This window comes from Panthera leo, chromosome A2 (genome assembly GCF_018350215.1).
Source record: "Panthera leo isolate Ple1 chromosome A2, P.leo_Ple1_pat1.1, whole genome shotgun sequence".
Classification (NCBI taxonomy): Eukaryota; Metazoa; Chordata; class Mammalia; order Carnivora; family Felidae; genus Panthera; species Panthera leo.
The window spans coordinates 6,043,639-6,069,262 of record NC_056680.1 but is presented as its reverse complement, the minus strand read 5'-3'; the positions used below and the strand labels follow the sequence as shown (position 1 = coordinate 6,069,262).

Sequence of the window (25,624 nt, the reverse complement as noted above, 5' to 3'; positions counted from 1 at the left end):
GGAAGTCGCTTAAGCAGGTGAGCGCTGCGAGCACCAGGGGGCGCTGTGGCCCAATTTTTCGGTTTCTTCACACTTTCCAGTCTGCGCCTGGAGTTTGGGTGGCCCTGGCTGGAAACGACAAGAAGTAAGCCAGCGGTGACTCCGTGCTTCCCCGCAGCAACAAAATTGGTGCTTACACCGGCCTCTGCCCCTTATTTGTACCTGGGAGATGTTGTCACGTCTCCGACTTAAGGACATTTTGATTCAAACAGATATTCACAGACCCTTCTGGGCCACAGCAGCCAGCAGTGTCGGGCCCTGACCATGTCGCAGGCATCATGCCAAGCCCTCTGCAGGCATTACTCAGACTTCTCAAAACCTTCCTATGGGAATACGATCCAACCTCCCTCTCTCTGCTTTAACAAGGTCCCTCCGTGACTCCACTGGCTCCCTCAGCCACAGCAAGGCTGGACTTGCTGCTGTCTCTCAAACACACCACGCTCTTCCAGCCACAGGGCCTTTGCACCTGTTCTCTTTGCCTACAATGCTCTTTCCCCCAATCTCCATATCCTTCCCTCCTTCTCGTTTTAGCTCAAATGTCACAGTGCCTTATCTCCTCAGGACATTTATCCCAACTAGGACATTTTGGGGTTGTCTTCCTGTCCTGGGGAATGGCCCCCATTCTGGATTTGGCTGGCTGCTTCTTCGTGACCCTATGCAACTTGTTCCTTAGCGTCTGTCCCCACCATCCCCACCGTGCGGTTTCCTCGATCAACAGGTGGTTAGCACCATAGCCTAGATCAGCTTAAGCTGTAGATGAGAATCCTCTCTCCCTGGTGGAGTTGGATACTTGTACCTTCTCAGGGGATCCATAATGTCATGATGTTTCAATTGATCTGTGGGTTGGGGGGAGTGGGGTATATGCCCCCTTGTCCCCACCAGTTCTCCCCATAAAGGTGTTAGCTGCTATCAAGTCTCAACGCCTGGACCCATGATTTCTTGAGGCTTATTTCCAACCTTATTAATCCTTCCACTGGAATTAGCTGGGATCCTTCTCAAATGACCTTTCCCTCCGCAACTAGTTGGACATAGAAAGCCACAGAAAGCAACAACCTGATACATTGTCTTCGGTATTCTCCCCAGGAGCCCCAGGAGGCAGCAGGATCTGAGTTTATCAGGGAGGTCTGGGGTGGAGACCATGTGATGGACGGTCACATTGTAAGCAACTAGGAAGAATCCAGGAAACTCTGGCTGTGGTAATGATGATCATCATAATAATGCATTATTGATACAATATTATTATTATTTAACACTCTAATGGGGACCAGCCCTGGGCAGGCTAAGAAGGAGGGCCCCACAAAGGGAGCAAAAAAGGATTTCTCAGGCTAACATCAGCGCTTTGGAGGGTCCGAGGGCCCGCCCCAGAAGAAGTGAGGACTAAGGTTCTCAGCATCAGGAATGCACCGAGTGGGAGTTCTCCACCCTTGCCGTGCCCTGGGGCCTCTTCTAGAATAATACCTCATCCAAGTCATACAAGGAGGGGAAAGGTTTGTGGTCTCGAACTTGCTCAATTTACAGCAAACGTGAGGCTCCAGGGCTCGCTGGAGGGGTGGTGGCCACATGGGGACAGGCAGGACCCCCGCAGAGGAAGGGGCAGAGGAAGGAGTGCCCCACGCCTTCACCTTCCTTGGTAGGAAGGGGCTCCGTGGCCCCAGCACAGGAACGGGAAGTGAGTGTGACTCAGTGAGCCAAGGAAACCTCCAGACAGGGAGGAACATCAAAGGAGAATGTCTGTTCCACGGGAGCCCAGACAGCGAGGAGGCGAGGCGAGCTTCCCTTTTCTGTTGTTCTAAAGTTACTCAAAATCTTAAAACGCAAGTTAACCAACAGCTGCCAAGAATATTGTGAAAAGGCATCGAGAGTGAAGAAATTGTCTTGTGAGTGGGAAGTTTCTGCTCCAGCGGGGGCCAGAGACGGACGGAGTCATCAGGGCTGGGGTGCCGGTGGGGACAGGACAGGACGGGGAGGTCCCGGCTGGGGCTCTGCCCCACCCCCCACCCCTGCCTCTAGTGACCACAGTGCTTTTTGAGAGCACTCAGAGCCTCAATCCCTGTCGGCGGCTGGGGAAATTCTGGGAAAATAATGGAATAATGGTAAGGGAAGGCAACACGTACGAAGCAGTCACTCTGTGTGGTGCCCCATTCTGGATGGTTCTGCAGATCCATGTGAAGCCTCGTTTAGCGAGTCAGAAGGAGCAAGACAAACACTGTATGGTTTCCCTCGTGTGGACTCTCTCTCCCTCCAACTTTACTGAAATGTAATTGACATATAACACGGTATAAATGTAAGGTGTACAAGGTAGTGATTTGATATATGGATGTATTGCAAAATGATTTCTGTAATAGGTTACTTAACACATCCAACCCCACACATAGTTACCGTGTGTGAATGTGTGTGTGTGCGTGTGTGCGCGTGTGTGGTGAGAACTTTTACAAATCTATTCTCTTATAAGGCAGTTTGCAGCACTGAGCCTGCTTGGGATTCTCTCTCTCCCTCTCTCCGCCCCTCCCCCCTCAGAAAAAATAAACAAACTTAAAAGAATACATATACAATACAGTAATGTTAGCTGTAGTCCCCAGAATTCATTCATCTTCTAGATGGACGTTTGGACCTTTTGACAACCTTCACCTTCACCCCTCCCCCCGAACCGCCTTGACAACCACCTATCTGTTCTTTTTTCTATGAGTTTTGTTTTTGTTTTTGTTTTTTTTTTAAGATTGTTGTATGGGGGACACGTGGGTGGCTCAGTCGGTTAAGCATCTGACTTCGGCTCAGGGCATGATCTCACAGGTTCGCGAGTTCGAGTCTCGCCCTGGGCTCTCTGCTGTCAGCACAGAGCCCACTCCGGATCCTCTGTTCCCCCTCTCGAAAATAAACAAACATTAAAAAAACAAAAAACAAAAAAACAAAAAACACCTTCCTAGAGAATGGGACACTATTTACTGCACTTTATTACCCTCCTCTGTTTACTTTGGTAAACTGTCCACCGCCCAGATGAGCGTATGACATTTATGCAAGATAGCGGGAGGCGTTTTCCACAGCCATAGGGTGCCAGGAAAAGGTAAAATGGTTTAGGACTTTCTATGACCTGATTACAGCTGTCAAGGAATTTTCTGTATTTTTAGGACTTTTGGAGGACCTTGCGAAACGATCATCTTTCACAGCCCCAGAGCCGAGTCGATGAGCATAATGAAACTAACATTTCAGTTGCTTTTCCTTATAAGAGCTATTTTAGGGACGCCTGGGCGGTTCAGTCCGTGAAGCATCTGACTTCAGCTCAGGTCATGATCTTGTGGTTCATGGGTTCAAGCCCCGCATTGGGATCTCAGCTGTCAGCGCTGAGCCTGCTTCAGATCCTCTGTCTCCCTCTTTCTGCCACTCCCCCACTCTCTCTCAGTCTCTGTCTCTCTGTCAAAAATAAATAAGCACTAAAAAAAAAAAAAAAAAAGATTGAAGGGCGCCTGGGGTGCTCAGTTGGTTAAGCATTCAACTTTGGCTCAGGTCATGATCTCACGGTCTGTGAGTTCGAGCCCCATGTCAGGTTCTGTGCTGACCGCTCAGAGCCTGAAGCCCGCTTCGGATTCTGTGTCTCCCTCTCTCCCTGCCCTCCCCTGCTCTGTCTCTCTCTCTCTCTCTCTCTCAAAAATAAATAAATATTAAAAACAATTAAAAAAAATTAATATGTGAAATCTAAAAAAGCTAGGCTGGATGGAGGCAGTTTCTACAAAACTCTTTCTACCCCCCTGACTTTGCTCTCCATGCACCCCCTCCCTGGTCCATGTACCACGCTCCCCATGGTTGGGGTGGGAACATGCCTTAGTTAAAAGGGAAGATTTTGGCATTGGGCAAATCTGAGCCTGAAATCTCCCCTTTGAAAGGATCGACTTCACCCAGGTGAGTTTTCCCATTTTGGAAAACTGCACGTGGCTGCTTGGAGAACTGGAAAGGCGGTCGTAGGGAGCGCGGGAGGCCGTGGTGGAGGCGGGGTGTGGAGGCTCTGGCCAGATGAGACCTCCCCTCTATCCCCTTATATTCATATTCCTCAGCTGAAGGTGGGGGGGGGGGTGCAGGTTGCTCTGTAATCGCCCCATTTTTTGATTACTCTGCATGAGTAGGAATATGGGGGACATTTATTTTATAAACTTCTGTATTCTTGGAATTCCTTTTATTTTTTTTAATTTTTTAATTCCAAAAAATTTTTCATTTTTATTTTTGAGACAGGGAGAGACAGAGCATGAGCGGGGGTGGGGCAGAGAGAGAGGGAGACACAGAATCCGAAGCAGGCTCTGGGCTCTGAGCTGTCAGCACAGAGCCCGACACGGGGCTCAATCTCACGACCCTGAGATCATGACCTGAGCCAAAATCAAGAGTCAGACACTTAACCGACTGAGCCACCCAGAGGCCCCTACCCTTCTTTTTATTTTTTTAAGGAAAGTGGGGACAACTTGCTGTGTGACCTCAGGCAAATCACTTAGCCTCTCTGAGCCTCAACAACCCCTTTTGTCGAGATAATAACCTCATCTACCTGACAGGATGGTGGTCACATGTGTAAATTTCTCCACAAACAGTAGATGGGATCGCCTCAGAGCTCCCTGAGGAGCCTCCACGATGGAAAATATTCCGCAAGGAGGCAACAGGCCCAAGGAACCGAGCCAGGGACGCTGAGAGGCGGGAGTAGGTCTCTGCAAAGGAAAATCTCAGGGAGTTAACACTGGAAAACTCCATGATCTTTACCACCCGGCCTCCAGACTCTCTCTGTTCCTTGCCCCAGGGGACAGCCTGGCCTGGTCAGCTCCTGCCAGAGCCCACAGCTTATCGTCTCCAAACCTGTGCTGTTTGCTGGCTGCTGCTTAGACTCCCCCTTCTGCCTGCAGACTCCCCGCCCGCCCCACCCCTCCCCCACCAGGTCAGAAGTGTTTATAAATGAAGCCAGGCTCGCCAGCTCTCGCTTAAAGAAATCGGGCAGCGTTCCGAGGCTTTTACTTTCCTGTCATTCATGCGGGACAGGAAGCAAGTGTCAATGATTCTTTCCTGATTTGGCTCAGCCACCTGTCAGCTCAGCTCTGTCACCAGAACAGCAAGCTGTCTGTTGCCCAGGGAGGCGAGAAACCAACCGGAAGCTCATGTTGCTTCTAGAGGTCAGTTCCCCAGGCTCCGTGCCTGCAAAGCAATCCTTCAAGGGCACATGTACAGTAACCGAGGCGAACACAAGCCGCTAACAGTTGTGAATATTTCCAGGATCTGCTGCACCACACAGGAGAACCAGTTGTACGGGGCACAAAAATCCTCTCTGTCTGCAGTAGACTTCAGGACACAGGTTTCCTTCAGATTGTTGGGAAACTCCTTTTTTTCCAACCATCATTTAAGTTAGAAGACTTTGGTGTTGGGGGCGCCTGGGTGGCTTAGTCGGTTAAGCGTCCGACTTCAGCTCGGGTCATGATCTCATGGCTTGTGAGTTCGAGCCCCACATCGGGCTCTGGGCTGACAGCTCGGAGCCCGGAGCCTGCTTCAGATTCTGTGTCTCCCTCTCTCTCTGCCCCTCCCCTGCTCACGCTCTGTCTCTGTCTCTCTCTCAACAATAAATATTAAAAGAAAAAAGCATTTGGTATTGATAATCACACAGCTCTATGCTTTTGTGGAAACTCATAGACCTCAGTAAAAAGGATGAATTTTACTTCATGTAAATTACACCTTATTTTCAAAGAGACAATACTTGGGAAAAAACAAAACATTCGTGCTGCCTGCAGGTATATATGTTTGTCAAAATGCATCCAACTGAATGCTTAAGATAGATGTGGTTTATTTAACGAAAATCATCCCTCAATAAAGTGTGTGATTGCCATACTATACATTTTAAAGGCCTGGCTCTGGAATTTTATTTGATAGCATTTGATGCAAAATCGAGGCCACTAGAACTCAGTTTCATTGATAGAAATCTGGGGGGCGGGTAAAAAGGGGTGGCTTGGTCGCTTAAGTGTCTGACTCTTGATTTGGGCTCTCTCCTCCTCTCTCTCTGCCCCTCCCCCTCTTGAGTTCTCTCTGTCGCTCCCTATCAAAATAAATAGATAAACTTAAAAAAAAGAAGTCAGGGATAATGAAAACATTTTCTCTTTTTTTAAGATTTTTTTAACGTTTATTTTTGAGAGACAAGAGAGACAGCATGAGTGTTTGTGTGTGGGCGGGGTGGGGGGGGCAGAGAGAGAGGGGAGACACAGAATCCGAAGCAGGCTCTGGGCTCTGAGCTGTCAGCCCAGAGCTCGACGCGAGCCTGACACGTGGCTCGAACTCACAGACCCGGAGATCATGACCTGAGCTGAAGTTGGACACTTAACCAACTGAGTCACCCAGGCACTTCTATTTTCTTTCTTTCTTTCTTTTTTAATATTTATTTTGAGAGGGAGAGAGAGAGAGAGAGAGAGAAAGAGAGCCCATGCATGAGTGGGGGAGGGGTGGGGAGAGAGGAAGAATCCCAAGCAAGCTCCGTGCTATTAGCATAGGTCCGTGAGGGACTCATCCCATGAACCTTGAGATCACGACCTGAGCCTAAACCAAGAGTCAGATGCTCAGTCCACCGAGCCACCCAGGTGCCCCTTTTCTTTTTCTTTTTCTTTTTTTTTTAACTTTGCCTTTTTGTAGTAATCTCTACACCCCACGTGGGGCTGGAACTCACAGCCCAGAGATCAGAAGTCGAATGCTCTTCTGACTGAGCCAGCCAAGCATCCCGAAAATATTTTATTTTTCTTTAAAGACAATGAAAAGGGCTGTGGCCCTTTCCTGTTACTTAACTAAGGGTTTTCAAACTAAGATTCCAAGGAATCCTAGGGGTTCCTCATACTCCCCCTGCTTTTCACCCAACCTGAAGTCAGAGCTGCTACTTCTGTGCCCCTCAAAAGCTTTTACCCGAAAAGTTCTGAGACCAAAGGGTTTGAAGAGCCAGAACTCTCAAACAATGACTTTTGCTGCCTCCCGAGTCACCCTTGTGCCCAAGCTGTGTCTGTCCCTTCAAGGAAGGGAGCCTGTGACATTGCTTATCCCAGCCAGGCTCTCTGCCTTCCTGCCCCCCTAGTTTTCTTTCAGTTCCTCAAAGCTGGTGCATCCTGTCCTTTCCCAGGGCCTTGGGACATGCTGTTCCTTCCACCCAGAAAGCCCTCTCTCACGGGTTCTTTTGCTTAACTTGTCTCATCCTCTGATTTCTTCTCAGCCATCTCTTCCTCCACAAACTCTCCCTGGATTCTTCCACTGGGGAAGAATGTTCTTCTTCTTTTTTTTTAAGTTTATTTATTTTGAAAGGGGGAGAGGAGGGGCAGAGGGAGGGAGAGCGAATCCTGCATTGTCAGTGCCGAGTCCGATGCGGGGATCGAACCCATGAACCATGGCATCATGACCTGAGCCGATATCAAGAGTCAGACGTTCAACCAGCTGAGCCACCCAGGCGTCCCTTGGGTGGGACATTCTAATGTCAGAAGTTCTCCCAGAACCGGGTTCCTGTCCTTCAGGGCACAAGTGACTGGTGGGGGTTGAGGCTGGCTGAGCACTCTCTTGGTGTCTGTCTTCTTCCGACAGGGCAAAGTGCATGGCGGGATGTGAGGGGGAGGGGTGTCCCCTTGCTCCCCACCACACACACGTGCATAGCGTCACATCTGGTACATAGTAGGTGCTCAATAAGCATTGCCTATACTTTGGCTCGTGTACACGGCTGTTTTTACACAGGGATTTCACACACACCTATCACTTTCACCAAAATACGACATACAGAAAGACACGGGTGCGGATCTGAGCGTAAGCTCAAATTTTTCACTCCGTTCCCAGAAACCCTCCATCTGCCCTTTTCTCATCAGACTCCCCAGGAAACTTCCATCCTCCAACAGCATAGATTCGTTGTGCTTTTTTTTTTCCTTTCTTCTTTTTTTGGTCCTTTTGTTTTTTTTTTAATGTATATTTTTCAAATTTATTTTTTTAATTTTTTTAATGTTTATTTATTTCTGAGACAGAGATAGAGCATGAGTGGGGGAGGGGCAGAGACAGAGGGAGGCACAGGATCCGAAGCAGGCTCCAGGCTCCGAGCTGTCAGCACAGAGCCGGGCGCGGGGCTCGAACTCACGAACAGTGAGATCATGCCCTGAGCCTAAGTCAGTCGCTCAACTGGCTGAGCCACCCAGGCGCCCCTCAAATTTATTTTTGAGAGAGATCGTGTGAACAGCGGAGGGACAAAGAGAGAGGGAGACAGAGAATCCCAAGCAGGCTCCATGCTGTTAGCACAGAGCCCCACGCGGGGCTTACACCCACGAACCGTGAAATTTTGACCTGAGCCAAAACCAAGAGTTGGACACTCAACCAACTAAGCCACCCAGGCACCCATTTTTGGTCCTTTTTAGTATATGAATTTGTGTGGTATATTATTTTTTGGATCTGGATTGTTTTTACTTTTTACTTTTTTTTTTAATGTTTATTTTTGAGAGACAGAACATGAGCAGGGGAGGGGCAGAGACAGAGGGAGACACAGAATCTGAAACAGGCTCCAGGCTCTGAGCTGTCAGCACAGAGCAAGGCTCGAACCCATGGGCTGTGAGATCATGACCTGAGCCGAAGTCGAATGCTTACTTAACCAGCTGAGCCACCCAGGCACCCCTGGCCTAGATTCTTTTGCTCACAATTATAATGGTGAGAATCTTCCAGACTATTGCATATAGCTGCAAACGATACAGTGTGATCTCTCATTCATACTCATTTCTGTTGACCGGGGTGGGCAATTTTTTTTTTTTTTTTTCCTGTAAAGGGCCAGATATAGCCAGGTTCACCTCTGTAGGCCATATAGTCAGTCTCTGTCACAACTTCTCAACTCTGCCACTGACCTAGGAAAAGCAGCCTCAGATAATCTATAAAATAGTGGCCATGGCCACGTTCCAAGAATGCTTTATTTATGGGCGCTGGGATTTGAATTTCATATACGTTTCATATGTCACTAAGGATTACATTTTTTCCCCCCAACGATTTAAAAATGTAAAAACTCTTTGGCAGCTCCCCAAAGAGTTAAACATAGAATTGCCATATGATCCAGCAATCCCACTCCGGGGTATATACCCAAGAAACCTGAAAGCAGGGATTCAGAGATGTTTATACACCGATGATTACAGAGGCATCATTCCCGACACCCAATAGGTGGAAACAATGCACACGACAACTAACAGAAGAATGGATAAACACAAGGTGGCCTGTCCATACAGAGGAATATTAGCCATAAAAAGGAATGAGGTTCTGGGGCGCCTGGGTGGCTCGATCAGTTAAGCGTCCGACTTCAGCTCAGGTTATAATCTCATGGTTCGTGAGTTCGAGCGCCCAGTCGGGCTCTGTGCTGACAGCTCAGAGCCTGGAGCCTGCTTCGAATTCTGCATCTCTCTCTCTTTGCTCCTACGCTCACGCTCTGTCTCTCTCGCCCTGAAAAAATAATAATTAAAAAAAAAAAAAACGCAAAAAACCCCAAAACGTAAAACCATGCTTAACTCCTGGGCTGCACAGAAATAGACAGTGGGCCAGATTTGTCCCATGGGCTGTCGTTTGTCACCATCTGTTGTGGATCGTTCCATTGAAGGAAAATAAACCATGAATGTATCCATTCCATTGTTGATGGGCATCCGGGTATGAACCTCCTATGCAGTTCACACACGGGGAGGTTATTTTGGCCTCGCCTGCACTCCCCACCCCTGCATGCAAAACTCCCAGCGTCTGGAACCAGGGCTTCTGGAATCATGCCCCAGGCACTACCTCCTGGACCAGCCCCAGCCCGGATGTGACAAGGGGGGGGCTCTTGAATGGGGAAAACTGTGGCAGGGCTTCCCACCCCTAGGCCCCTGGAGTCTGGCCTGGGGGCTTCCTCTTGGCCCTGGATGTGGGATGGGAGGGTCAGGGGGCCAAGAAACTTTGCCAAGACAGGAAGCTCCACATTCAGAAGCTTTAAAGAGGGACATGTGGCAGGGGCACGAAATCAGTGTCCGAGATTTGGCCTGCTGAGTCCATCCAGAGGGTAAGTGACGGCTGCCCAGAGCCCAGCCCTGGCTCAGCCCAGAGCCCCAGCCCGAGGGGGCCATGGCAAAGCAGGGACTCCAGCCGCGTCCCCCACAGGGACCCAGGGTTCCATATCCCTCCTGCTCTGTAGGCCCCATCCTCCCCGGACCCAGCTGTGGGTGTCTTGGTCCCCTCTTGCAGTGCCTGCGGAATGAAGGCTCTTCCCCTCCTCCTCCTCCCTGTCCTGGGGCTGCTGGTGTGTGGCAGGTCTCTGTGTCCAGTGGAGGAAGCCATCAATGAGAAGATCCAGGACGGCACCCGCTCAAGTGAGGACCCTCAGCAGGGGCCTCAGAAACCCCTCTAACTCCTGACATAGAGCCACCGTGAAGCCAGCCCCAACCAGAACCAAACCTCACCCCCAGACCCGACCCAACCGCAGCCCCCATGCAGCTCGGCCTTCAGCAGAAGCCCCAAATCCTCCTTCCTCTAAAACACTCATGGGAGCCTGGGAGGCGGTGAGCTGCCCGCCCACGGCTCTCGCTCTCCACCAGGGCCCCGACCACCTGGGCCCTCCTCCAAAGCGCTTTCCAGACCCCCTGGGCGGGTCTCCAAACCACCCCGGCAGCATGAAAGTGGGGCAGGGGCAGCTTGGTCTCATTCGGTCCCTTCTTCTCCCACAGTCCTTGAGACAATAAGGACCATCGGCCTGAGCTGCCGAACGGTCACCTCCAGGGGTGACTTGGCCACCTGCCCCTTAGGTGAGTACAGAAGTCCTTTGTCCAGGCTCTCAGTTATATTCCCAGTACCCCGTACCCCCTCCCCCTAAGACCAGCCTCTATTTCTTTCCCTTTAAAGGTTTCTTTATTTTGAGAGAGACAGAGGAAGGGAGGGGCAGAGAGAGAGGGAGACAGAGGATCCCAAGCAGGCTCCAGGCTCAGCAGGAGCCCAACGCGAAGCTCGATCCCACAACCCTGGGATCCCGAGCTGAGTCCGAGGTTTAACCAGCTGAGCCCCCCAGGCGCCCCCAGCCTCGGTTGCTCGAGTCCGCTTCCCTGGAGTCCTGGTCTGCAGCCCCAGCCCTCCCCGCAGGAGGGGCTGGCCCCCGCTCCGGGACCGCATTTCCTTAGGACACTGGAGAGTCCAGGCCCCCCAGCCGCCGGCCTCCCTGCCGCAAGCACTGCGGCCCCCATTCCCAGGTGTTGGAGCCTCCAGCCCCCTCCGACCCCCAGGCCCGTAGCCTCCGGCTCGGGGCCAAGCTCCCTCCCCTCTCGCCGGCAGGCTTCGCCGTCACCGCCTGCACTTGTGGCTCCGCCTGCGGCTCGTGGGACGTGCGCGCCGAGACCACCTGCCACTGCCAGTGCGCGGGCATGGACTGGACGGGGGCTCGCTGCTGTCGCGTGCAGGCCCCCGCCTGAGGTCGCCCGAGCGCGGCTCGGGCTGGGGGGCGTGGCCAGGCCTCAGAGGGGCGGGGACGGGCCTCAGATGGGGCGAGGCCAGGCCTCGGAGGGGCGGGGCTGGAAATAAACCCTGAGAAGACGACGGCGAGGGTCTGGGCGCCGCGCTGTCTTGCTGGGGTTTGGGGGAGAGAGCTGGCCGTCTCCGAAAAGAGCGGGACACGTAGACGCTGGAGGGAGGCGGTGGCCGGGGGGCGGCGCCCGTGGCTTTCTTCTGGCCATCCCCCTCTTGCCATGTTTGCCCCCACCTCTGCCTCGGAGAAGAGGGCCTCAACTTCCTCTAAGGACACTCACACCCAAGGAGCATCGCCTCCTTCAGGAGGGGAAGTGGGTGTTACCTTTGAGGCCACTTTGACGATCACCCTCGGGTCTCTGGCCTTCCAGGAAGGCGCTCGTTCATTCTGCCCCAGCCCCCACAACGAGGCTTCATCAGGGGTCTAGGTCTGGACGGCACGGGGACCCCCCCCCCCCCCCCCCCCCATCCCTCATACACTCCAGGCCCCCCAAGCCCCCAGTAGCCCCAGGGTCAAGGTGGACCCCTGAATCACCTCTCAGCCCAGAGTCCTGAGCCCCCGTCCCTCACTCCCCAACCTCACTGAGAGTCCCTCAAGGCACAGGCAAAGCCAGGCCGTGGACAGGGAGGACTCTCCACCGGAGCCGGCGGAGGACGCTTACCTGAGGCCACGAACCGCGAGTTCACGTTTTCACACTTGCAGGCGCCGTTTCGAGGAGTTAACAACCCGCGGCAGATACACCCTCACGGACACTTGAATATGAAAACAGAGTGCAGGGTAGTTGTCCGCTCTTTGGTGTATCCCTGGCGCTTCAAAGAGAGCATGTCACATAGTAGGCACTCAGGAAATGTCTGTTAAATAAATAACCGCATACGCACGTGGATACCCCACGCAGGTGCACACCCTCCATGTCCGGACACAGTTACACACGGCCATGTGCACACAGTACACAACCTAGTTACTATGGTCACACAGGGATACACCATGCCTACACACGCATACACACACACACACACACACGTAGGCACAAGGAGGCACCCCTGAATCACAAAGGTGTGCCCGTGGAAAGAGGAGCATAGACACATAGACATATTTAAGCCCTGGACAGAGTCCCCATCCCAGCCTGGAATGACCGCGATCTCAGTCTGAATTCTGACCCAGAAGATGAGTCACGTGCGACCCCTGCACAGCTTCCTGGGGGCACAAATCTGGTGATTCAGAGTCCAGTTCCCTGGGACTCCTAATCCTAATTTATTATTATTATTATTGTTATTATTATCAAATAATAATCCTATTAGTTAAGATAGTTTTAAATTATCTTAAAACCCAGTCCCTTGAAAGACACAGACTCAGACTTCAGAACACTTGGTGCCCGGTCTTGAAAGGGACCCCAGCCTCAAATGTCACAGTCCCCAGCAGCACGCTCCAGGGACTTGGGAATGGGCAATGGGGTGGGATCCTGGTTTTCAAGATGTTTTGGACTCTCCTTCCACCGCCACCCACCTCCTACGATGCCACAGCCTCCTGTCTGCTCCTGGTGGCCATAAGCTGACATCACAAACACTCCTGTTGCCCCTGGAGCCCACCCAGACCCCAATCCAGAGGTTCCTCTCCTAGGTCCTCCCTCCTAACCCCACGGCGGCCATGGGGTTGAGGTGGGACCACTGAGTCAGAAGTGTGTTGAGGAGGAGAGAAGTTGAGCCTAGTACCTGGCCTGTCCCGCCCCTCACTGATGTGGAGGAGGGTGCCCTCCTTTGTCCCCAGATTCTGATCAGAATGTGACTTTACCTCCAAGTCCCACTCAATTGTCCCCTGTATCTGGACCCCAAGAGGGTACTCTTCAGAGCCTTCACTTCCAACACAGTCATTCTCTGTCCCACAGTGCACACTTGGACAGGCAAGCTCCTTTCTTAAGCCTCCATTTCCTCATTTGCCAACTGCCCAGCCCCGTGAGGCAGCCAAGATTGGTCTAGTTGCAAGTGCCACAAATGCCACTGCAAACTAGTGTGAGCAAAAGTAAAAGGAAATTTCTGGGTTATGTAACTGAGAGGCTCAGGGTAGAATAATGTCAGGTATGGCTGGATCCAGGTATCAAATGATGCCTCCAGGACCCGACTGCCTCTCCGGTCTGCTTTCCTCAGTGCTGGCTTCTCTCTCAGCAGGTCCTTCCCCATCACAGCTCCAGGCTTACATCTTCCCAGTCTCTGAGAGTCCCAGTGGAGAGGAAAAAAAGACGAAATGCCTTTTTTTCCTGGTAAATGCAACAAAAGTCCCGGGCCTGAGCTTCATTGGCTGACTCTGGCTCATTTGCCCACCCCTGTGTCGAATCTTAGACTCTGATTGGCTGGGCCTGGATCATGTGCCCACTCTAAACCAACCTCTGGTTTACGGTCGGTTGGACTTGAGACACATATTCGTTCTTAAGAGAAAACTGAGACCATTACTCCATGGCAGGGGCTGGTCAGGGAACCCCACAGAGCCCTCTCATGACTGCTTGTGGGCCTCCATTTTCACAGCTACCATTTTGCCAGAGGGCTGGAGTCTGGTCTTGGCTTCAACTGACCTTCCGTAATGTGAGGTGCTGCAGCCCCACCCCCTGCACCTGTCCATCACAGCAGAGCCAGCTGCCCATTGGTCCGGCTCCTCCGCGGCTGTTACATCAGGAAAGGGAGTTGAATTCCTCAGTTGCTGACTTCTTTCTAAGGTCAGAGGGAGGAGCTCCCATCTAATCACTATTATTTTAATTTTTTTTTAACGTCTATGTATTTTTTGAGAGACAGAGCATGAGCTGGGAAGGGGACAGAGAGAGAGGGGGAGTCGCAGATTCCGAAGCAGGCTCCAGGCTCCGAGCTCTCAGCACAGAACCCGACGCGGGGCTCGAACCCATGAACCATGAGATCATGACCTGAGCCGAAGTTGCCGGCCCAACCGACTGAGGCACCCAGGCGCCCCTGCCATCGAATCACTATTAAACCAATCTCTGAGCAGACAAGGTTGGCAATAGTTTAGAGAACAGTTTAATTGCACATTTAAGAGCTAAAACATACTTCTCCCACATAAAAGTCTTTTAAATTCTCTTTTACTTATTTTTCCAAAGGGAGGAAACTAGGATAGCTGATGAGGGAGGCCGAGGCAGGCTGAGCACAAACTAGCACCCCACCCTACCCCACCCCCCTCGCCTGGGTGGGATCTGTGTGATATTCCTTGGACACTCCCAGCTACCCAAGAACAAAGGAAAGGGGTTTAAGTAGTTGCCATGGTGATGTGGGAAACTAAGGCAAATGAAAAATCAAATCTGCTTACTGCCTACAGCCCATTGACAAGTCCTTGTGACCAGCAGAGTGACGTCCCTCTAGGAGCTCAGCTGCCTCAAGGATGACACTTTCCTGGGGGCAAAAAAACCTTAGCTTAACACGATCCCTACCTCAAGGATCCTGTAAATCAACTTCCTTTATCTCAACTGCCCCAAGATATATGCTGGCAACCATCCTCCCAGCTTCTGGCCCCTCCCCCATATACATCTGAAGGGTCTCGTGACTGAGGTTTTATCAAACAGTAATAAATGGTGTTTCCCTAGCAACAGCCAACCCCGCAAGGTCCTGGAACCCCTGCTTCCAAAATTCCTTAGAGACTTACTCCACCCCTGATCCCCTCCCAAATGAGGGCATATTTGAGTTACCTGTCACAACTCCAGCACAGCTCTTTTTGAGCAGGCGTCCTGTCCCCATGCTTTAATAAAATCACCTTTTTTGCACCAAGACATCTTTAAGAATTCTTTCTTGGCCGTTGGCTCTGGACCCATCGCCCCAAAACTTCATCAATAGTCTAGACCAGCGCTGTCCAGTAGGGCAGCCATCAAATACTTGAAATGTGCCTTAAGTGTAAACACAAGACACGTTTGTTTTCAAGGATTTAGTACCAAAAAAAGGTCTCAAAGCCAAAACCGAAAGGTCTCAAAACCAAAAACCAAAAACATCTCAATAATTTTTTAGTCTCGTCTACATGCTGAAGTGATAATTGTACTATGCTAAGTACAATACATTATTAAAATTAACAGTCTGTCTTTTTGTTATCTTTTTAATGCGGCTGCTAGAAAATTTTAAGATGATTTAAAAAAAAATTTTTTTTAACGTTTATTTATTTTTGAGACAGAGACAGAGCATGAATGGGGGAGGGAGGGAGAGAGAGGGAGACACAGAATCTGAAGCAGGCTCCAGGCTCTGAGCCATCAGCCCAGAGCCCAATGCGGGGCTCGAACTCACGGACCGCGAGATGGTGACCTGAGTTGAAGTCGGACGCTCAACCGACTGAGCCACCCAGGCGCCCCCAGAAAATTTTAAACTGGAGATGTGGTTTACATTACATTTCTACCAGAAGGCACTGTTCTAAAGTTAAAGAGAAAATTCCCTGTACACGTTGTCTCATTTTTATCTCCAGTCTTCAAGGTCACAGACAAAGAGAGCTCTAAGACATCTAGACAGAGTGCCACAGAGTGAAGGCATGAATATGGATATTTCTCTAGGGCAAGCACATGTAGAGGCATGCCAGTGAGCAAGCCATGTGACTATGTGAGCAGATGTGTAAGGGTATTTGGGAGTGTGTGTGAGTGTGGGTAGGTGAGCAGATGTGTGGATGAGAGTGAGTGTTTCCAGTTAGTCTCTGTCTGGGGACCCGGGGAGAGGGGACACCACATCCAGGGTTAGGTCAAGGCGTGGGTCTGGCCTCAGTCCCAGATGTGGGTGGGGCTCCAGTAATTGGTCCTCTTGCCTTACATCCGTTCCTTTCCTCCCATGGGGCCTTAAAGAAGCAGAATTCTTGGGGTGGAGCTGAGGGGTGGGACTGGGGCCGCGGGGGGGGGGGGGGGGGGGGGGGGGGGGGGGGGGGAGAAAGACAGGGCAGGCTCAGGAATCCTGCTTCCAAGCCCGGCTGCCTCAAACCTGAAAGGTGGGGATCCCAGGTGCCCCAGGTTTTCTCCCGAGAGGGGCAGGGGACAAAGTTCATTTGGGGAGACACACACACAGCTTCCTGTAAAGTTCCTGATCATCCTTTAAATTCTTTTGAATTTATTTACATTGAGCATAATTGACATGTGACATTGTGTAAGTCTGATGTATACAAGTGTTGATTCAATACATTTGTATATTGCAACAGGATGACCGCCACGGGTTCCTGACTGTTCTGTCCTGTCTCTGGGTCCATGGGCTTCTCTGCTTCACCCTCCGTGAAACCTCTGGACTCCTAAGACTGGGAGGGATCTCCCAGTCTTAGGAGGGATCTGGGAGGGAGGAGAGGATGCCCCAGGGTCGGAGGGTCCCAGATCACTGAAAAGAGGAGGCTGACCTCTCCTCCTCCCACCCTCAACCCAGAGATTTCCTCATCTGCCGTGACACCTTCCGGTGGGTGGGGTGTGTGTGGGCAAATTGGCAGACTGGGAACCATGGGGTCTGAGGAAATCTGCATGAATCAAGAGGTCAAGATGCAAGCAGCAGCCTTCAAAGACAAGAAACAGAGGGCCCCAGCCCATAAGGAAGGTTAGGTACCTCAAGGTGGGGAGGGGAGATGGCAGGAGGGAGAGGTTGGGATGGGAGAGGTAAGGGGCTGAAAGCTGGGTCACAGGGCTCCCTCCCCTACCCCAAAAGGCACGTGTGTACGTGTACCCCCCAAACACTCACGCACGCCCTCTCCACCTAAGCAAGAAGCAGATCTTGTTTCCCCATTCCTTGTCTTTTATCCCCAGAAATCTGTTATCTGCAGGGGTTTGGTTGAGTCAAGATCTCTGAGCCCCCCTCCGACCCCCACCCCAGCCCCAGAGCTCCAGGCAGGTTTCCAGTCTCACTGACCCACCCACAGGTGCAGACCCTGACTATGAGAATATCACCTTGACCTTCAGAAACCAGGAGCAACCAAGGGGCAGCCATTCACCACCCAAGAATAGAGGCAAGCAGCCACCTGCCAGCCCGAACCTCACAGCCTCGGGAGGGGCCCCTGGTAGGACATCACGGGAACAAGGGCACTGTGAGGAGGCCTGGGGCAATGGTGTGGGGCGTGGTGGCCTCAGGGCTTGTGAGTTACAGTCGAGGGGGTAGCTCCGCAGGTGGCGATGATGACGCGAGTGGTGCTGGTGTTGGTGGGAGTGTTGGTGACAGTGTGGGTAATGTTGATGGTGAGGTGATCGTGCAGTGGATCAGGAAGGAACCACCTAGACAAGAGCTGATGAGACTTGTTGCTGGGGACAGTGCTGATAACGACAGGCACTGAGGTGGATGGGCGTCAGTGACAGCTGCTGCTGATGTTGTGAGTGCTGGTAACGGGGATGGCAAGGGGGAGACCTGACGGTGACAGCGTTACGGACAACTACTGGTGGCTGTGGGCAGGGTGCATGCTGGTGGTCGCAGTGGCTGTATCGGCAGGAGTGGGAGCAGGTGAGACAGCTCTGAGTCAGAGCTCAGTGTAGAGTCAGTGCCGACGGTCTAAGCGGCAGTGTTGGGCCCTGGAGGTCACCTCTCCTGCCTCTGCTCCAGTCCCAGCCTGGTCGAGGCCGGCCCCAGACTCTGCCCAGGTCCCTCGTTGGCTGCACAGAGCCACCCTGAGCCTGTACATCCTCCTTGCCCTGTTCTGCATCGTTCTCTTGGCCTTGGTCCTGGTGAAGAGTGAGTAGGGTCTTCGGTTTCACTTTCCTTTTTGTCGTTCTTTGGTGGGTGGGGAGGGGGCTGGGGCGGCGTAAAGGGGGGCCTCGGGAGGTGGGGGAGGCCCCGTGTTCCCACCCTGTCTCCCTTCTCCCTCGTTGCTCTCCCTTCCCCCACCCTTGTTCCCAGGACAGCCCAACTGGGGGCGCTTCAAGGGTTTTCCTGCCTCCCTCGCCCCTCCTCCTGAACAGATTCTGAGGTGTCCCAGGAGCTGCTGGTCGTGAAAAGGGAGCTCCAGAATGGTAAGGGTGGGACCTGGGGGAGGCCCATGGGGTCGGGGCGGGCAGCGGTGATTCAGACGTGTCTGTTTCTTGCCTCAGTCTCCATCTCGGGACAACAGTGTCAGGAGGAGCAGAAACAGGGCTGGAGCAGCATCCAGCAGCTCGTCACAGAGGCCAGGCAGGTCATTGGCATGATCAACACAAATGTCCACATCGGGAATGAGAAAGTGAAGACGCTGTCAACAGGTGCCCTTGCAGACCCTTACTGGCGGGCTTTGTCTCATGCTGGGCACCGGGGGATTGGGGGAGGCGACAGTAGGGGTCTGCCCTCCCAGTGCTCAGGGTTTAGGGGGTGATGGATCTCACCCTCTGGGCGGGGATACTTAAAAAGGGAAGGCCAAGTACATGGGCTCTGCAACATCCAGGCTGGGGGGGGGGGGCGGAGGGGGCAGGGAAGAGGCTTCCAGTAAAGGTGAGGGTCTTGTCTGAGGCCCAGACCAGCTTTCTCCTGTCCCCCTGCCCCCAGACTTAAGCCAAATCAAGACTAAATTACATGAAATCTCCAAGGTACTAGAGAAGAAGCTGCAGCCACGTAAGTTGGGCTAGGGAGGTGGAGGAGGAGGGAGCCACACCTCTGGCCCTGGTTTCTCGTTGGGGGGGGGGGGGGGCGGGGAAGGGATCTGCCTGACCTTGGGTCTTCATCCTGCTCAGAGCCCACAGCTCAATAAATGAGAAGACATTGACACCCCGGCTGCAGCTTGGAGGACGGGGCTGCACTTCCCCGTGAAGACGGCCGCATGTGTGCCTCATGGTGTCATGGGAGCGATAACACATGACCCAGTGGGCGGCTGTGTCAGCAAGGACCGCAGAAGTGTGTCAGCCTGAGCGCGGGTGTTGGTAACACGTGTTGCACTGTGAACACGTGTGAATGTCCTGTGGTATGTTGTGTGTGAATGTCATGGAGCTGTGTGTGTGTGTGTGTGTGTGTGTGTGTGTGTGGAGCACCCCGTACATCACTGTAACTGCGGGTGTTGAGTGTGTACCCTGTCACTACCTGTGTTGTGTGAACAGGTGGGTGTCAGTGTGTGACTGATTATGTCACCGAGGGTGTGCAGAGCGGGTACATTTGTGCGTTCACTTGTTTCTGCACTCACGTTTTGTGATTTGTGACGATAAAGGCCAATGGGAAAGAATGTGGCTTTCAGATCTGTTCCTGGGAGCATCTGGGGGTGGGGGGTGGGGACCCGGTGGCGAAGGGTCTGCAAGTATTAAGGGATGAGGAAAGTCACACAGCAAGCACGCGGATGTGATAACCAGGAGCCCTGGGGGCACGAGCGTGTGTGAGCACGAATGCCCTAAATGGGTCCTTTTGTGCCCATGAACTTGTACCCAGTGAGTAACAGTCTCGGTGCCTGAGACTGTGTGCCCAGTAGGGTTTGTGGCCCGAGATATACACTGTTTCCCTAAGTGGGGCGCCTGGGTGGCTCAGTCGGTTAAGCGTCCGACTTCGGCTCAGGTCATGATTTCCCAGTTCGTGGGTTCGAGCCCCGCGTCCGGCTCTGTGCTGACAGCTCGGAGCCTGGAACCTGCTTCGGATTCTGTGTCTCCCTCTCTCTCTCTGCCCCTCCCCCACTCGCGTTCTCTCTCTCTCTCTCTCTCTCTCTCTCTCTCTCTCAAAAATAAACATTAAAAAAAAATTTAACAATGTCTCCCTAAGTGTAGGGGGACCCACAGATACATCTGAACCCTTAAGCATGTCCCCACGGGTATAACTATTTCTGAGTGTATATGCCCACTGAGCATGTATTCATGAGTGCGCATGCCCCTAAGTGCCCCTGGCTCGTGGACGTAGGTCCCCTAAGAGAACATGTGTCCACAGGCAAACGTTTGTCCCTGAGACAAATGGACATGTGCACACGGGCAGACGTGTGTCCCTGAGAGAACATGTGCCCAAGGATATACACGTGTCCCTAAGACCAGAGACTGTGTCCCCAAGGCATAGGTGTGCTCCCAGGCCAAATAGACGTATGCCCAAGGGCACACATGTGCCCCTGAGACCGAGACATGGGCCCATCGTCAACTGTGTGCCCTTGAGCCGGTAGCCATCCGTGCAGTTTGCCTGAGCGCTTGGCACCCCACGCCAGCCCGGCCCTTGGCCTCAGGGCCACACCCCTCCGTCGGGTGCCCCGGACACGCGCGCCCCCAGGCGGCCGCTCTCTGGAATCTCCGTGAGCGCGCGCGCCCCGCCCACGAGCCCGTCCGCCGCAGCGCCTGCGCACTTAAGGCCTTTTACGGCGCCGTAAAGCTGCTCGGCCGAACCGAAGGCCTCAGTACCCTGGTGAGACCCCGCCCGCCCGCGACCCCTACCCGCGTCGGGTCTCGCCCGTTCTCGGACCCTGCCGCGCCCGGTGGGCCTGGGGATCCCGGGCTAAGGTCTCGGCGCCCGCGATCCCCGGTCCGTCCGCTTCGGCCCACGCAAGGGGGGGGGTCCTTGAGGAGGGTGGGCTCCCTCCCCGGCCCTCTGCCCGGTTCACGCCGGCGTGGGGGGCTTGGGGCCCCCGCCTCTCCGGCGCTTAGCTTACTGGCCCCCATCACAGCCCGGTGGAGGGGTCTCAACCCTCCCCCCCCCCCCCCCCCCCCCCCCGTCTCACGCTCTGGGCCCTCCTGTAGTCGGCTGCGCACCTGGGGGGCGTCTTGGAGCCCCTGGACCCCCTCCCTCCCCCGCTGGCCTTCCCCCCCCTCCCCCCACAGACTTCGTTGGGGCAGGCCCACCCTCCCCAGACCCCGCCGGCCTCTGGCTCCTTCCCTGGTAGTGGGAAGGGGGTTCTCCGCTTCTCCTCTCGACCCCACCCTTGGTAGAGGCTTCACACTTGAATGGGCGAGGACTGGGGGCCTGGAGGGAGGGTGTCTCCGCGCCCTTGGGATTCCCCCCAGCAGCTCCTGTCCCCCACACCCCCACCGTAGATCCGCTCCGCGGAGATCTTAGCGCCCCCTCTGGGCTTTTCCGGGTCTCTTCCCCCACTGACCACTGGCTTGGGGCGCTAGGATGGGAGGATCACAGCGCCCCCTCCTGGGCCCCCCAAACTTCGGGTCTCACAGTCGGCCTCGGCCTCCTCCACCTTGTCCTCCACTGTCCAGCTACATTTCTGGAGGGCGCGGAGATGGAGGGGTTCCCAACGCCTTCTGTGCTCCCCCCCTGCAGTCTTCCTTACAAACGCAGGCCCGCCCACGTCTCAAGGAGGCGTGCGTCGTGCCTGACACATGGGCGCTGCCAGAGCCGGTTCCTCCTAGCTTGCCCCTCGCATCTCCTCTGTTCGTCCCCCAAACCGCAGCCCCCCCCCCCCCCCCACCCCCGCCATGGGTCTTGACGCACCCTACTGCCTTCTCCCGTTTCTCTGGCTTTCCGCAGGGGAGAGGCGGGGATGTTCTCTTCATCTGCAGAAGTCAGCGCTGTTTTTGCTGGAGCGCTTGCAGGGGACAGTACCCGGGTCTTCTCACGGCTCCCCATCCTTGTCCCCTCCCTGCCCTATTCTGACGCGGCCCTCCCCTCCCCCCATGCTCTAGTTCTCTAGTCGCTCCCACAGGTGGCAGAGGGGGCACGGCACAGAGGGCCTTTCCACGTAGGAAACTTAAGGCGTAGGAATCGCCTGGAACTTAAGAGTGGTTTCCAGCGCCCCCTTCCCCTCCCCCTCTTGTGTCTTCCCACCTCCCCCCTGCCCCCAAAGGTGCAAACCTGCCTCTTTCCCCGTCTTCCTTCACGGGCTTAGGCTTCATGGAGGGGGCGTGCTTTACGCGCAGGCGGACGCCCCCCTTTCTTTCCCCCTCTTCTTTTCCTACACGGGAGGTCAGCAGTGGAGCACACGGACCGGGTGGCGCGTTCCCCGCACCCCCTCCCCGCCCTCCGCCGCCCCACACACGTTTCCTTGTGTCCCCGCAGGGCGGCGGCAGGATGGAGGCGCGCTTCACGCGCGGGAAGTCGGCGCTGCTGGAGCGCGCGCTGGTGCGGCCGCGCACCGAGGTGAGCCTGAGCGCCTTCGCGCTGCTCTTCTCCGAGCTGGTACAGCACTGCCAGAGCCGCGTCTTCTCCGTGGCCGAGCTGCAGGCGCGCCTGGCCGCGCTGGGCCGCCAGGTGGGCGCGCGCGTTCTGGACGCCCTGGTGGCCCGCGAAAAGGGTGCCCGGCGCGAGACCAAGGTGCTGGGCGCCCTGCTCTTCGTCAAGGGCGCCGTGTGGAAGGCGCTCTTCGGCAAGGAGGCCGACAAGCTGGAGCAGGCCAACGACGACGCGCGAACCTTCTACATCATAGAGCGGGAGCCGCTCATCAACACCTACATCTCCGTGCCCAAGGAGAACAGCACGCTCAACTGCGCCAGCTTCACGGCGGGCATCGTGGAGGCGGTGCTCACGCACAGCGGCTTTCCTGCTAAGGTCACGGCGCACTGGCACAAGGGCACCACGCTCATGATCAAGTTTGAGGAGGCCGTCATAGCCCGAGACCGGGCGCTGGAGGGCCGCTGACCCCGCGGGAGATAAAGATGCAGAGAGCCCCCTTCCCAAGTGTGTCTTGTGTCTTGTGGGGGGGCCTCAGAGATCTGCTCAACGCCTCGACCCAGGTCCCTGCCTCAGGCTGGTGAGGGAGGCCGGGACCCAAGCCTGTTTGGGATGTCGTGGGGCTGCGGTGGGGGTGGGCTTCCAGACGGGGCCGGGGGGAAGGCTGGGGGGGGGAGGGCAGTGTGGAGAGAAGTCTGCAGAAGGAGCTGCTGGCGTGGCTGGAGGCAGGAGGATGCTGACCCTCTCTGGAATCACGATTGGAGGCCAGGCCGGAGAGGTGGGGGGTGGAGGGATCAGGCGGAGAGAGGCTCCATCAGGCGGGCACACTTCTTCTGTAAAGGACCAGATAGGATTTTATGCTTAGAAGTCTCTGTCCAGCCACTCTGCTCTGCGGTGTAGACAGCAAGGATTGGGTGCGGCTGTGTGTCTAGAAAACAGGCAGAGGGGGATCCTTTGCTGACCCCTGCTTTAGAGCCTTGCCTCTCAAAGTGTGGTCCACGACAGGCAGCCTCCGTTTCTCCTGGGAGGTTGTCAGAAATGCGGACTCTCGGGCCCCCCCGAAGGCCCACTAACAGCGTGTCATTCGGCAAGATCCCCAGGGGATTCCTGTGTACCCTATTTTGAGAAGCGGTGCTCTAGGGCACAGAGTATGTTCCAACTGGGGTGGCCGGGCCCCACCCCCAGAGTTTCCGATTCTGCAGATCTGAGTGGGCTGAGCATTTGCATTTCTGGAAGTTCCCAGGAACTGGCTGATGCTCCGGGGGGGGGGGGGGGCGCATTTTAAGAATTACCCCCCGGAGACCTGGGGAAATGGATGGGCTCACTTCCGAAATCTCGGGGTGCCTACCGTATTTTGAAGTTGATATCGATGATACATGAACATATCCTTGCTGTGTTTTTTTACGATTTTACTTTTAAGTAACGTCTACACCCAACACGGGGCTCGAGCTCACAACCCTGATCAGGATCAAGAGTTGCATACCGTACCTACTGAGCTAGCCAGGTGCCCCGTGTGAGCCTTGTTTAAAAAGTAAAATCTGACGCCTAAGGCAACCCTGCCTTTCCCTTCTGCCCACCACCCTCGCAGGGTTCCTGAGAGCTCCTCCTCCCCAGGGTCCATCCTGCCAGACTTTTGGGGGGAAACTTTTCAAATGTCTCTTCCTCCCTCCCCCTCCCCCTCCCCCTGGATTTCAATGAGCCTGATGTGAAGGAGAACTTGGCGGTGCCCTGGGCTGGGTCCCTTCACCATTGATGGAGGGTTTAAGGCCAGGACGGATGCAGCTTTTCCATTGCATTTTTGGGGTGTATGGTGGAGGCAGGCATGAGGTGGGGAGACCCGAGGCGCCGGGTTTGGTCAGGGGGCAGTTTCGGGAATTCCAACCAGGGTGATGGGGGGGGGGCGTCGGCACATCTCGAAGATACGTGGTCTATAAATGGAACTTGGGGGCGCCTCCCGTGTATAGCACAGGGATGGCCATGGTCAGGAAATAGCTGTTGCCTGGGGAAGGGGGTGGTCACAGTGGCAGTCTGAATCGGGGGCAAGGGGTCAATGTCTAGGAAGCCAAGGAGGATTGGAGGTCTGGAGTCCAGGAGGCAGGTCCAGGAGTCAGCACAGTGGCGGGAGCCGCCCGTCTGGGTGGAGTGGGCAGGGCACCTGGTGCCTGGGAAGCCGGGGGAGCTGCGGGAGGCTTTGGGCTTAGCAGCCTCAGGTCCCCCGGGGACCCTGGTGAGCTTGGCCTGCAGGGCCTGCTGGGTGAGGGGCAGGTTGCGGGAGGCAGGGATGGCCCAGCCTGCTGCATCCAGAGGCCTGGCAGTGAAGTTTGCCAGAGAGAAAGGGCAGGGGGAGGAAGAGATGGGCTGGTCCCCGAGGGCGGGATGCGGGGCGGGGGGTTGTGAGCTGCAAATAAAGTCCCTGCTGAAGTCCTGAAGCCCCTAGACAGGTTGGCGGGGGCCCGGGGGTAGGGGGTGAGGAGGAGGAACCCAGCACCAGCCCTCGGCGAGCCAGCCAGACATGAGGCTCCCCCTCGTTGAACAGACCACAAAGTGGGTTCTGCGAGAAGAGGTCATTTGCCCATGGACACACATTGATTATCCAACAGCTATTTATTGAACACCTACTCTGTGTCAGCTGCTGGGGTCACAGCTGAGAGCAAGACCAATGCTCCTGCCCTCCTGAAGCTCACATGCTAGCCCTGGGCGTTGGGGGGGGGGGGGGCAGCGAGCACACACAGATCCGTGAGTGACAAGTTTGGTTGGAAGGGGAAATGTTCTGTGGTGAGAAAGATCCAAGGTAAAAGGGAGCCGGAGTCAGGGGTGTCATTTTAAACAGGAAGGATGGGGAGCCCAGGATAGCCCTCACTGAAGAGCTAGCAGGGGAGGGGGCACATGCAAAGGTCCTGAGGCAAAGAGCAAGCCTGTATGTGTAAGGGCCAGTGAGGAGGCTGGTGTAGGTGCTGGGGTTGGGGGAGGGCAGAGAGGAGGTGAAGCTGGGGAGACAAGGCAAGCTGCAGGGATTCTGCAATTGCAAAGCACCCTGTAAGATTGTGGGTTTTTTTTTCCTCTGAGCCAGAAGGAAACTTCTGGAAGGTCTGGGACAGTGAAGAAGAGATTGAGGCAAGCTAGGGCAGGGGCTATACCAAGGCAGTTGCTGGAGGGGTGA

At 54.6% G+C, this 25,624-nt stretch overlaps 3 protein-coding genes and 1 long non-coding RNA gene across 13 annotated transcripts; 3 read left to right on the top strand and 1 right to left on the bottom strand.

The window, feature by feature from the left end:
* LOC122213889 lies at window positions 1-14,044 on the bottom strand. 6 transcript variants are annotated; one of them, XR_006199678.1, is made up of 5 exons: window positions 13,298-14,044; window positions 12,171-12,360; window positions 2,154-2,289; window positions 1,093-1,230; window positions 1-108 (listed from the first exon to the last, which is right to left on the bottom strand). It is a non-coding gene; the product is annotated as an uncharacterized LOC122213889 (long non-coding RNA). The 6 variants fall into 6 exon arrangements; XR_006199681.1 differs by having other exon boundaries at window positions 1,093-1,226; XR_006199677.1 differs by having other exon boundaries at window positions 1,093-1,205.
* RETN (resistin) lies at window positions 9,973-11,456 on the top strand. Of its 2 annotated transcripts, none has more exons than XM_042928262.1 (4): window positions 9,973-10,060; window positions 10,243-10,367; window positions 10,722-10,799; window positions 11,320-11,456. In XM_042928262.1, the coding sequence occupies exons 2-4, from the start codon at window positions 10,253-10,255 to the stop codon at window positions 11,454-11,456; spliced, it is 330 nt and encodes a 109-aa protein (XP_042784196.1). In that variant the 5' UTR covers window positions 9,973-10,060; window positions 10,243-10,252. The 2 variants fall into 2 exon arrangements, with proteins under 2 accessions (XP_042784196.1, XP_042784197.1); XM_042928263.1 differs by having other exon boundaries at window positions 10,011-10,060; window positions 10,193-10,367.
* A 2,486-nt stretch (window positions 14,045-16,530) lies between the features above and the next one.
* MCEMP1 (mast cell expressed membrane protein 1) lies at window positions 16,531-19,609 on the top strand. Of its 2 annotated transcripts, none has more exons than XM_042928256.1 (7): window positions 16,531-17,040; window positions 17,360-17,497; window positions 18,031-18,159; window positions 18,387-18,437; window positions 18,516-18,662; window positions 18,984-19,008; window positions 19,128-19,609. In XM_042928256.1, exons 1-7 carry the CDS (start codon window positions 16,947-16,949, stop codon window positions 19,201-19,203), a joined length of 660 nt encoding a protein of 219 aa, XP_042784190.1. In that variant the 5' UTR covers window positions 16,531-16,946; the 3' UTR covers window positions 19,204-19,609. The 2 variants fall into 2 exon arrangements, with proteins under 2 accessions (XP_042784190.1, XP_042784191.1); XM_042928257.1 differs by having other exon boundaries at window positions 16,536-17,040; window positions 18,943-19,008.
* Window positions 19,610-20,684: 1,075 nt separating this feature from the next.
* TRAPPC5 (trafficking protein particle complex subunit 5) lies at window positions 20,685-22,966 on the top strand. Of its 3 annotated transcripts, none has more exons than XM_042928258.1 (2): window positions 20,685-20,754; window positions 22,354-22,966. In XM_042928258.1, the coding sequence occupies exon 2, from the start codon at window positions 22,366-22,368 to the stop codon at window positions 22,930-22,932; it is 567 nt and encodes a 188-aa protein (XP_042784192.1). In that variant the 5' UTR covers window positions 20,685-20,754; window positions 22,354-22,365; the 3' UTR covers window positions 22,933-22,966. The 3 variants fall into 3 exon arrangements, with proteins under 3 accessions (XP_042784192.1, XP_042784193.1, XP_042784195.1); XM_042928259.1 differs by lacking the exon at window positions 20,685-20,754 and adding an exon at window positions 20,761-20,871; XM_042928261.1 differs by lacking the exon at window positions 20,685-20,754 and adding an exon at window positions 20,781-20,849.
* The last annotated feature ends 2,658 nt before the right edge of the window (window positions 22,967-25,624 follow it).